Source organism: Narcine bancroftii, chromosome 10, assembly GCF_036971445.1.
Source record: "Narcine bancroftii isolate sNarBan1 chromosome 10, sNarBan1.hap1, whole genome shotgun sequence".
NCBI classification, from domain to species: domain Eukaryota; kingdom Metazoa; phylum Chordata; class Chondrichthyes; order Torpediniformes; family Narcinidae; genus Narcine; species Narcine bancroftii.
Window position 1 is genome coordinate 88,691,761 of NC_091478.1, and position 12,431 is coordinate 88,704,191.

General features: G+C 43.7%; 1 protein-coding gene across 2 annotated transcripts in view; it reads left to right on the top strand.

Moving 5' to 3' along the window:
* Window positions 1-5,373: 5,373 nt before the first annotated feature.
* The window catches only part of uri1 (URI1 prefoldin like chaperone), a 56,994-nt gene continuing 49,936 nt past the window's right edge, over window positions 5,374-12,431 (top strand). The window contains exon 1 of one of the 2 annotated variants that reach the window (XM_069901715.1): window positions 5,374-5,740. In XM_069901715.1, coding sequence (XP_069757816.1) covers window positions 5,660-5,740 — 81 coding nt within the window. In that variant the 5' untranslated portion in view covers window positions 5,374-5,659. The other variant, XM_069901716.1, reaches the window with a different exon arrangement.

Below are 12,431 nucleotides of genomic sequence, written 5' to 3' on the forward strand. Positions count from 1 at the left end.
CTTTTTGGTTGACATTGCTGTGTACTTTCTAACTCACCACCAATAATTTTAAAAATGACCTCCTCTTTACCCAGTACTTGGATCTACCCTTTTTAATTTCATTACTGCATTAATCCTTACTCAACTAACTTTCTCCCTTAATTTTTTTCCATGCCTTTATGTAGACTTTGAGAAAGCTGAACACTTTCCTCCTACTTTTCAATTGACAATTTATATCTCACCAAGATTTTGATTTCTTTAATTTTACCTTTTTGTTATAGCTGTAGAAACAAGACTCGTCTGACTGATATCATAACCACTACCCCTTCTTTGACTTGGCTCTTCCTTACTTATAATAGTGAGAATAAGTACAGCATTCTCCAGAACTCTATTCATCTACCCTGAGGAACTATCTATTTCTATTGATCCAGTCCAAGTCAATCATCTATAACATAGTTGTTTAGGTTTGATCAGACACAGATAAAATTCCGTTAGTGAAGTCGATGTTTTAAGATGGTTGTAAATGAAGTGTAGAAACTTAACTTTGCATTTTTTTTAACCCAAGGAACTTGAAGAACAAACATTGACCTTTCCCCTAACCCCCAAGAAAGACAGCACAAATTCAGGAAGGGCTAGCCCTACCGAAATATCTATCATGTTATGGACTTCCAGAAAAGATTTCGTAAGGCTTTCTTAACTGAAGAGGTATCCAAGATATTGATCGAAGATTTCTACCTCCAGGGTAGAAAAACAAATCAAATAATATTCAAACATAAAACAAAGGAGGCAGCACAAAAGTATTGCTGCAGCCGGCAGCATGGTGGCGAAGCTGCTCCGAGTTCGACACCAAAAAGAACCTGGGACTTGTTCCCTTGAAGCACAAGATCCCATCCCCTACCGTCTGGGGCCGCCCCGCCTCCTCGATCTTCAAAGCCGCCGCCTTGACCTCGGCGTGCTCTTCGTCGTGTCGGTGGCGGCGAGCTGGGCTGACAGGCTGATTCACAGACACTAAGGAACCCGTCAACATGGTGGCCGCGGGGTTCCTCGCACACATAGAGGGGTATCCACAACAATCGCAGCACAAAATATTCTCCTGCTTGAGCGCAGCCTTGCCAAGGAATCGCCCTCGGTCTCAGCACCACCGCCAGCTGAACGCCATGTTCCTCGCGCGGAGGATGCCGGGAGCACACGCAGAGAGACGCCGGACCTGCTGCAGCTGCCCGCGCGGAGGATGCCGGGAGCACACGCAGTGAGGCCTGCTGCAGCTGCCCGCGCGGAGGATGCCGGGAGCACACGCAGAGAGGCGTCGGACCCGCTGCAGCTGCCCGCGCGGAGGATGCCGGGAGCCCACAAGTAGCAGGACATCTGAAAGTAACTTTCTCAGTTAGAATCTTCCTCCCTTGGAAGTAAGGGTCTTTATGGTTTAGATTGGTGTTGATTAATACATCAAATACATTAACATTAATTAATTAACTAAAATATTGATACATAATTACAACTTGGTTAATGCTTAAACTGGGACATTTACAAATGGCTTGAAATTCCGTAGCCCTGACCAAGGCCAGCAGAGAGTTAGTGGGTTGTCCCGGCATTTTGGCTTGATGAATTTCTAACAGTTTAGTTTCTCTTGAGTCATGTGATTTGCAGGAATGGTGGGTATTGAAACTGTGGAAATACCTTCAACTCTAATCACAGAGCACCCATGGGACAGGGATTACTTAAGGTGGTATGTGAATGGAAGGAAAGTTTGTCAACAACTGATTTACATCATTAACATCCCTATGGTACCTCGTTGCTTCTTCCTGCTCTGTTGTTTGAGGGGCTTCCTCTTGGTCTCAGCCCCCTCAAAGCCCAGTAATGTGAGAACTAGACTGTGGTCCTTTCCCACAGTGCTCTCATACTGGCTGCACCAAGCCTCTGTTTGTCCTTCAGCACGCACCGCTGCAACCTGGAATGTACCAGTTGGCAGCATTCCCACACCGACATGTCCGCGTGCTGAAAGACCAACAGGTTTTGGGCAGGCCAAAATGTGTCTTTCACCAAGTTGTTGGTCCAGGAGTTCTGGATGTCTGACTCTGTGTCGTCCCCTGGAACAGCCCATAGATCAGAGTCCCCTGTCACGCTACCACTGGGAATGAACTCTTGCATTCTTCACACACTTGTGCAATCAGCATTCTGCAGGTGGGTGGGTGGGATCGGGGACTACACGTATTGTGGGTGATGTTTTGGTTGTAGATTGTGGAGGATCTGTGTCAATCCTCAATCCAAATTCTGGGGTGAGAACTAAATCAGCAGTTTATTCTCCTGAGGAATGAAGGGCTCAGACTTTTCTTTAGCCAGTTCCCTTTATTTGTTACACAGGCTTGTGGGAGGGCCATCACCTCCACAGAGGATCCAGGAGCTCCCCAAAAGTACAAAGTCATGGGTTTAAATTCTCCAACGCTATCTGATATCAACCATTCTCAAAACAGTCACCTCCCAGGCAGCAAGCATTATCCCATCAGCATTAAGCAATGATATGTTCATCGACATCAGTGATTTTCAAACTTTTTCTTACCATTCACATACCACCTTAAGTAATTCCTGTGCCATAGGTAATCACAAAGCACCAATGGCATAGGGATTACTTCAGGTGGTATGAGGGTAAAGGAAAAGTTTGAAAACCACTGTTTTAATTGTACCTCATTGACTTGTTACGTGCACAGTTTCATAACTCCAAAGGAAATGGGCCAAAGACAATTTTTCTCATGCAAAATATTTCAGTAACAATTAGGTCTAGAACAGTGGTCCTTAACCATTTTTTTCACCCTCGCATCCTAATCACAGAGAACCTATGGTATAGGCAAAGTGGAAAGTGAGTGGAAAGAAAAAGTTTGAAAACCACTGATGTAAATAGAATTGGATGTATCAATGTACATCGATAGGAATGTATAGCTATGATTGATGCTATGGATGTGAAAAGACTTTGAATGTTTTTGTAAATAATTTATTGTGAATAAAGTCTATTTTGAGGGGAAAAAAATCTGTGCTGCACAGTTGCTGCTCTTCCCCACTACTCTATGCTACTTAAGTTAATGCTTGATACAAATCTGCCCCCTGAACCCAGCCTTGCTGAACTGAATGATCTGCTCCCCTCATTTCCAATACCATGTATTATCTCTCCCTCATGCTGGCATGGTGCTTCAAAGCTCCCCATTGTCTGTGCTGGCCTCGATGCAGCATGTGTTCTCCCCATGACCTGCACTGCTTCCTCTTCAGTTTTGGAAAGTAAATAACACTGGAGTTGCTGGAATCTGACACAAAAATTTCACTAAAGAAAATGCATTAGAGACAAATAATCAGTTATTAGGAAGACTCCAAGATAAAAGTAAAACACAAAATATTTAAACAGTCCCTCCAAATCTAAAAGGACTGAATTGATCAGAAAATACCGTGGAATATGCTTAAAGGACCTTTATAAATTCATCTCTTTATTTTGACTTTGCTTAAAATATGTGAGCAGCAAAGAACAAAAATGTGACTGTGACAGCTGCAATAAGTTCACACATTACAAGGAATTTAATACATGAACTTGATTTGGAGAGGAGTAAAACACAAGTCCACAGACACCATAATTGAAGTAAAAACTCAGCAAGTCAAACAGTGTTCTTTATATAGCAAAGATAAATATACATAACCATTATTTTGGGTTTGAGCCTTTCATCAAGATATGAACAAAATGGTAGGGGAGAGGAGCACAGTCAACAATCTGGGTTCTGTTGGCCCACTCCCTGTTCTCCGTCTCTTCCATATCCCTCTGGAATAAATAGAGTTACAGAAAATGGATGGGAAATGGGCTGACAGGCAACAGAGAATGGTCATAGTGCTCTGTCGGTTCTGGGACTGGAAGGAATTGTGTGGTGGTATTTTACCATGGGGTCAATGCCAAGATCAGTTTTTCCAACTCATTACTGTCTTGGACATCAGTGTATAGGGCACAATTTTCAAAGCTGCAGATGGGAGAAAAAAAGGAAACTGAGAATGGTAATACACTTCAAGAGGATATAATTGGAGGAGCAACACCTAATATTCTGCCTGGGCACTCTCCAACTGGATGATGTTGACTTCTCCATTTTCTGCTAGATCACTCCCTTTCTTCCTCTCTACTCTAGTTCTCTGTCTCCTTTCCTCCAGCTCTCCACCCCCTTCCCTCTCTATTCACAAAGCTATCCCTCCCTTTCTTCTCTACCTATTGCCCCTTGCCTGTGGGCCTATGTTCCTTCCTCTGCCCTCTCCGTCCATTATTCTGTTCATACCTCGATGAAGGGCTCAAGCCCGAAATGTTGGTTGTGCCTTTTTTATCTTTGCTATATAAAGAATGCTGTTTGGCCTGCTGAGTTTACAAAAGCAGAAATGATGGGGCTGCCCAGCCAATCAAGCAGCATGTGTGGAAGGAGAAACTAATCAATATTTCAGGTTGAAGAGGTTTCACTGAAAATCAAGTTCTAAACAGTGAAGGAGGGGAGAGAGAAAAATAGCCAAATAATGTTCTACCTCTTCCTCAGTATCACCAACTACTCTTCTCCCGTACTTGTCCTGCATATGTACTGCCTGTATGCGTGTTTTGGACCCGACGACCCTGTTTTGTTGGGTTGTACTTTTGCAATCGGATAATAAATTTGACTGTTTTCTCCAACATTGTGTTTTTACTTTACTCTGCGTCTGTGTTACTGTTGACTATTGCCTGCATGTTCACCTTCCCATAGCCTGTACTTGCTGAGCGCCATGCATGCGAGACTTTGCCCAGTATCGTTTCTTTTCCATGTGGCATGTGCCCTTCCCCTCTCACTTCATGTGCTGCCATTCTCCACGCAGCCCTCCCTGCACCCTGCGCGGAGGGAGGGAAACGAGTGTGATGCCTCGCTTGGGGAGCTCTGGAGGGCACATGCCACATGGAAAAGGGTTTGTGTGTTGCTTCTGAGAACATTCTTTTAGAATTTTAAACTTAAATTTTTATTTATTCTAATTATTTTATTAATTTTACTTAATTCTTTTGCCGGTTGCTGGTTCCTTGAATTCCAAATAACAGGGATTTTGCTGTATTCAGAACTTGTGCAAATGAAAGTAATTACACCACTAGACTTGCTTTTCCTGATACAGGGGCAAATGATGCAGTTTTATATTACAATAAACTACTAAGTACAGGTTGATGGGAGATAGCTTTCATTTTGAAAACTCTTGAATATTTTTCAAGAGGTAGCATGGCTCAAAAATCAAGATATTGTAATCAAGCAATGTCAACATTATTAACCAATTTATTGATGTTCTGTTTTGCTGCCTGCGCTCCCTGCCTCCGCCGCGCGGGGCGCTAGCGCCGTCACTAGGGCAGGTCCGACGCCTCTCTTGCGTGGGTCCTCCCCTCCCGGCATCCTCCGCGCTCGGAACATGGCGTGCAGCTGCAGGTGGTGCTGAGCCTGGAGGGGGGATTCCTTGTCGGAGCCGCGCTGGAGCTGGTGGGATTAAAAATGCGAGTGTGAGATGTTTCGTGCGGCGACGTGGTGGATGAAAGCGCCTGCCCCCTCTATGTGTGCGAGGAGCGTGGAGCCCCGCGGCCACCGTTTTCGCACACACAAACACTTCTTTAGGACTCCCCGTTGCTGAGTGTTCGCGGATCGGACCCCCGGCCGCCGCCTGCAGGGACATGGCGGACTCGCCGCCCCGCTCCGCCGCCCCGCAGACCCGCTCGCACCCGCTTTCCCGACTCAGAGAAGAGCACGACAAGGTAAAAGGCCTTTAATAGAGAGAGCGGCCAGTTGGAAGAGCGAGGAGGCTGAGCGGTGGGAGTGCCGGTCTCCGTCGGAAGGGGCGGGGACCCTCCGCCCGTTGCTTGTGTTTCGAGGGTTCGCTGCCCGGCTCCGGAGGTCCTGCTGCACCCACGACTGGTGGCGGACTTGGAGCAGCTCCGCCAACGCTGTTGCTCATCTCTCTCCCGGTGCAGAACTTGGTGGTTCTGCAACTGTTGCGATTAACCTGTTCGACCAGCTTGTTTTAAGAGTCAACGCGCTGTATTTCTCTCCTAAAACGATACAGATTTGATTTAAAAAAAACCCAAATTGCAACTGAATTGCCCCTAATCACTTTCGTTTCAACTTGTGTCTCTTTACCTGCATCGTGAACTGGGGTAACTGCTTTATTTTCAATTGTAAATAAGCAACCGACTGCCATTGAAAGAAAAGATCTGATTTGAGAAATATGAAGTTCATGTAGGGTATGGAGAAGGTAGGATATATTAGCTCAGACTCTGAAGCTTTTTTAAAAATCTGCCCCTTGTAGTGTATGCCAATGACTTTAAATTCTACCCCCTTGTTTTTGACTCCTCTGGTAATGGAGATATACCTTTATTTATTCCTATCTAGGCCCCACGTAATTTTGTGCATCTCATTTAGGTCTCCTCTGTTCCATCGAAAATATCCATCATAAATTACAGTTTTCTAGTCCTGAGGATCTATTGTGTATCTTTCCCCGTTGCAATGATGTGTGGCAGAACTGAATGATCTATTCAAGCTGTACCCCTGAACTAGTGTGTTGAAGTCAGACTTGGCCTCCTAATTTTGTATTGTGTCGATTGGAATAATAAATATTAGCATCCTGAAAGATTTCCAAATGGGTTATCTCATACTTCTCTAGATTAGGTTTACCATTTTTTGGCCTCTTCGAGACCATCTCAATTCCGCTGCAGCTTAAAATCATTCATTTTGTATCTATGCAAAATTTCTTCTATAATTGATATACCTTATTAAAATAAGGAATTGAATACAGAGTCCCAATGTGGCTTGGGTGATAGCCACATAGTCACAAAAGCACCCACCATTCTCTGCTTGCCTTTTAGTCAATTTTGGATTCATTGTGCCAGTCCTTTGGATCCCATGGGCTTTCACTTTTTGAGCAGTCTCCCACATGGAACCTTGGCAAAACCTTTACATAATTCCAGGTCACGACATCAACCACTTTACCCTCATTGACCATTCTTATTATCTTAAAAAATTTAAACATATTAATCAGAAATTACTTTCCCTTGGCAAATATATGCTAACTGTCCATGATTAATCTGTCCCCTTTAGAATTAATTCCATTCCTTTGTGCACCATCAAAGTTGAAAGAAATTGGCCTGTAATCACCTTTGTTTAAAAATCTGTGTCAGGTTAGCAATCCTCCAAACTTCTGTATACTACTTAATGGGCAGAGAGGGACTGAAGAAGTAAAGTCAGTTTATGCAATTTCTTCTCTTTTGTCTTTTAACAGACTGGAGATTTTGATTTATCCGTTTCTGAAAATGTTAACTTCCTTAAAAGGAATGTTCTCAGCTTTTTTTTCCACTCGCATACCACTTTTAAGTAATCCCTTACTAACCACAGGACCTATGGCATCCTATAGGTGTGATTAGGTTAGTAAGGGATTACTTAAGGTGGCATGTTGAGAACCACAGCCTAAAAACGTCGCTTTAATGCTTTTGTTCCTTTCAGTACTCCATGGTTATCTGCCTTAACTGCATAAGTAGTATATTTTCTCTCGATTGTGATGTTATTTTTAAATTTGAGACTCTGGCTCACATTCTCCACCTATCTACCATTCAATACATTTGAATGACAGGTTAGATGGTGAGACGTACTTTTTCAGTTGCTTGCAGCTGAATGTTGCATTTTCTGCCAATTAGCTGTGCTGTGCAGTCATTGGAAACTGGTATTTGATTTTCACGTGGACAGTGGTGAGCTTTGTTGGTGCTAATATTATTCATATGGAGAAATTCAGTCTTTAAAGTTTCAGGTTGCAGTTTTCCCTGTGCTGTTCTTTCATCTGTCTGGGGGAATGTTGGTGAGGAACCAGACTGAAAAATGGAGTCACGTTTGTGCTTTTTCATTCAAACTGGGTGCCTTTTCTAAATGTAAGATGGCATATTATCACTCCATTAGTCATTAAAAAAAAAAAGAGGTTAGGTGAGAACAAAAGCTAGAGAACATGGGTTAAGGATGAAAGGGGAAAAGTTTAAAGGGAATATTAGAGGGAACTTCTTCAGGCTGATAATGGTGGGAATGTGGAACTGACATTTAAGAAAAATTTGGGCTGGTAGATGGATGGGAGGGTCATGGAGGAATATGATCTGGGTGTAGGTCAGTGGGACTAGGCAGAAAAATACAAGAAGGGTTGAAGGGCCTGTTTCTTTGCTGTAATATTCTATGGTTCGAGAACAAATCTTTGCATTTTGTATACACATTGTTTTTGTGACTTGCTGAATGCCACGATCGGCTGTGGAAAAAGGGGAAACCAATTTGAAGGAATTACTGGTTGATTTCTAAGGGAGTTGATGTGCAAGAATTTAAATAATTGGAAAATGTATTCCAAAATTATCATTTTTCAAAATGGAAGCGAATGTATTACAAATGGGTAAATTAGATATTCCACTCTCCCAGTTGTTGCCAGTTGTGTTTCTAGAATATTTGGAAAAATGGGTATATTGCATCATGTTTAATTGATAAACTATATGAAAGGAAAATCATTTCATGAACAATGGGCAACAAGTTAAAAGGAATACAGCAATAAATATGGAACTGGCTCCAAATTTTCACTTGCTGAAAATCTCAAAGAAAAATATAAAAAATGCTGGAAGAAGTGAAAAAGCAGCACATTTGGTAAACATTTTGGGCCAAGGACCATTCATCTTAATTGGAAAAGTGAAAAGATGTGTGTACCTTAATTTGCATTGTGGTGGAAGGATGGAGAGAATGTTCGTAATAGGGTTCAAAATAAATGTGTTGTTTTCTCTGTTCCCATCTCCTTCTCTGCATCTTAAAATAGATTAGTCTTCTCATTTTACCAATTCTTATGAAGGGACCTTGACCTGAAATGTTGGCTGTTTTTCTATTCTCACTGTCGCTGCCTTCCTTACTGAATGGTTCCACTAAAAATAGAATGTTCCACTTTTAAACTTAACAGGTTATCAAAGTAATACATTTGTTGTTGCATATAAATAACATGGATATCTACTTTTTTACCTATTTACACTGAGTAACTAAATACATCATTTCGAAAACAGTTGGATTTGCTTTGCTGTTCAAGGGGCATTATGTCCACTTGGAAGTTCAACAATTTGCGCATGTATTTAATAATAGTGTAACTGAATTTACAATGTTAATGACTTTCTTTTATATTGAAAGTATGCTTTTAATTTAAATATTCTTTTCTTTGGCTTGGCTTCGCGGACGAAGATTTATGGAGGGGGTAAATGTCCACGTCAGCTGCAGGCTCGTTTGTGGCTGACAAGTCCGATGCGGGACAGGCATATATCGTATAGCTATTATTTTAATTTTTTTAATTTTAAGAGGTCTATAAATTAAAATTCAGGATACTGTAGTGAGCTGCATTGATCTACAAGCGAACCGGGTTACGGAGGTGCAGGCTCGCACTGGACTGATGTCGGGATGGGGGAGGGGGGGCCTGCAAAAGACCATGGGGATCATGGTGATAAGCTCTCTGAGTTCCAGTAAAGTCAGTTAATTGGTTCACCTCACTCACTGCTTCTGTGTGGATTTTCTTTTGTTTGCTGCACAGCGCACTGACCACAATGGTGACCCTGATGGTCCAATACGGGGGCACTTGGGATCACACAAGAAATGATACAAGTGACAGAATACAGTCTCACTGAAGCTGCTGACCCTTTGGACCTCACAGCCGCTAGTCTGGTTCAAACGTGCTGAGGCCCAGTTTCAGGTTAGGCAGATCACAGCAGACTCCACAAGATATTACTGTGTGGTCAATTCGCTCAACCAGAAGACTGCTGGATGAATCACCGACTTCTTACATCAGCTGCCAGCTTGCCAACAAGTATGAGGCAATTAAGGCACTCCTTATTCACACTTTTGACCTTTCCTCCAGGCTACTCCACATGGGCAGCCTGGGCGACCGTACACCGTCCACCTTTGAATGATATGCTGGTGTTAATGGTCGGCCACAGACCATACTTACTATTTTAGCAGATATTTCTTGAAAGATGCCGGAAGATGTCTGCCTATTCCTCGTGGACAATGACTTCAGCGACCCACTAAGGTTAGTAGCCTGTGCGGATGTTTTGTGGTACCTCAAACAATATGGTGGAGCATCCGTTGACCTATTTGCTGCATCACGCCCAGTGATTTGTGTGTCTCCTACTCCACCAAGGAGGCCAATTAAACCCGGTATTTCTACCAGGTTCTAGAGCCTGCCACTGCCGTCTACCTTGCTCTCATCAGGGAAACACCAAGGCTGGCCATCGCTGATAGCCACGATGGCAGGCCACCGAGACAGCCTACATTGGAATATGCAGTCAAGGTGCACTCAGGGCAGCATATCCCTTGTGGACAAAGGGGCAGAGGTCAGTGTCTTGCCCCCCTCGAGCCAAGACTTCCGTGCCGGGAAGTCAGGACCATCCTTCTCTGCTGCCAACAACAGCAGCATGTGCAGGTACAGGGTGCAGACCATCTTGCTCGAGTTTGACTCCTATCATTTAACCTGGACCTTCATTTTGGCTGACATGTCTCAGCCCCTACTTGGCACAGACTTCCTTTGAGCTTCCTTCCTGGTGGACTTGAAAGGGTGCTGTCTGGTCAACACAGCCTAGACCTTCACTCTTTGAGAAGCCAAGTTCCCAGTTCCCCACTTGACTCGGTAACTTTTTTGGGTATGGGAAAGTCCCTCTTCAGTCCTTCTTGCTGACACACAGATGATTTGATCACATCCATGTGGACATCATTGAGCTGCTGCTCGTTTCCAGAGATTCCACGTACCTGTTCATGATGGTGAACAGGTTCACTAGATGGCCAGAAGTTGTCCTGTTCTCAGACACCTCCACGATATCCTGCACCAGGGCCCTCATCGCCAGCTGGATAGCCCATTTCGGCCTTTCTTCCAATATCACATTGGACAGGGTGAGGGACACAGGGCACATCTGGCCTATGGGCAGTGGTGTCTCAGCTCCTAGGGACCGAGTTACATTACACCACTACCTACCACCCTCAGTCTAATGGCCTGATGGAAAGGTTCCATTGGCATTTGAAGACGGCCCTCATGACTCGGCTCCGAGGCCTGGATTGGGTGGACGTGCTGCCTTGAGTGCTTCTTGGCATCTGCACAGTGCCAAAGGAGGATTTGGCCATATCCTCCTCTGAGCTTGTCTATGGGGCCCACTGACAGTCCTGGGAGAGTTCGTACCAGAAGCTTACAGCCGAGAGGGAACACCTACAGTGCTGCTAACATGACTTCATGAGAAGGTGGGCACCCTAGCCCCCATCCCAACCTCATGCCATGGTCCAGTTCCACCCTACATCTTGAAGGATCTCAAAAGACTGTGAATATGTTTTCATAAGGAGGTGTGCACTGGACGGCCCTTCAGCACCCATATGAGGGTCCATATTACACAACAGGATTACGTGCATTTTGGACATTGGGGGTAGGCAGGAAATGTTCAAACTGGCACACCTTAACCTCAATCAACCAGTAACTGCTCCAGCCTTGTGGTGGAGAGGTTGGCTTCCCAAAAGTATGGACAGTTGACGAACTGTGAACTCGGCATTCTGAACACCGGTTCTGGAGGGGGGGGGGGGGTTCATGTAGCGGGCTATCTGCAAGCGAACTGGGTCATGGAGGTGCAGGCTCACACTGGGCTGATGTCACAATAGTCCGGGGGGGGGGGGGGTGGGGGTGGGGCGCAAAGTAGGTTGTGCTGATAAGCTCTCGGACAGTTCCAGTAAAGTCGGTTGGTTTAGCTCACACAGCTTCTGCGTGGTTTTCTTTTGTTCACTGCACAGCACACTGACCACAGTACTTTATTTTCAAGGCTGATCTGCTTTATCTTGGAGTCTTCTTATCACTGACTATTTGTCTCTGATGCAATTTCTTTATGGATATGAATAAGGCATTACATCAAAAATCTCAAGTTCAGGAGTGTTATCACATGATAGCAACAAGGAGAAGGGTTCTTCTGTGAACAGAGTAACCAGTGAGCTTGAATGTGTAAAGTAGGAGTGCAAGACTACAATTTCTGTTTCGTGATATAGTAAAAAGATCAATTAATACAGAATAAGGAAAGAAGCCTGTTGTGTGATTTCATGCTCTTGAACTGACTCCCTAATGAAATAATGACTTTGTGTTCAAATTTTCTTACTATTGTCTGTCTTCCCTTCTGCAAATTTCTGAATGGGAATATGGTACTAACATTTTGTGAGAATGTGCCATATCATCAGAAATGGCTATGTTGTGTAAATTAAACTTGATTATGTAGCAAAATAAAAACAACATTTTTTCTAGTAATAGTTTTAAGGACAACTTGTATTTAAGAAATATATTATGAAGTATTATTAAACACTTCTTGAGTAAGAAATGACTGGTTATCAGTTCTGCATATTGTGCAGGTGATGTACTGCCTTCATCTAGTTTTCTTCCAT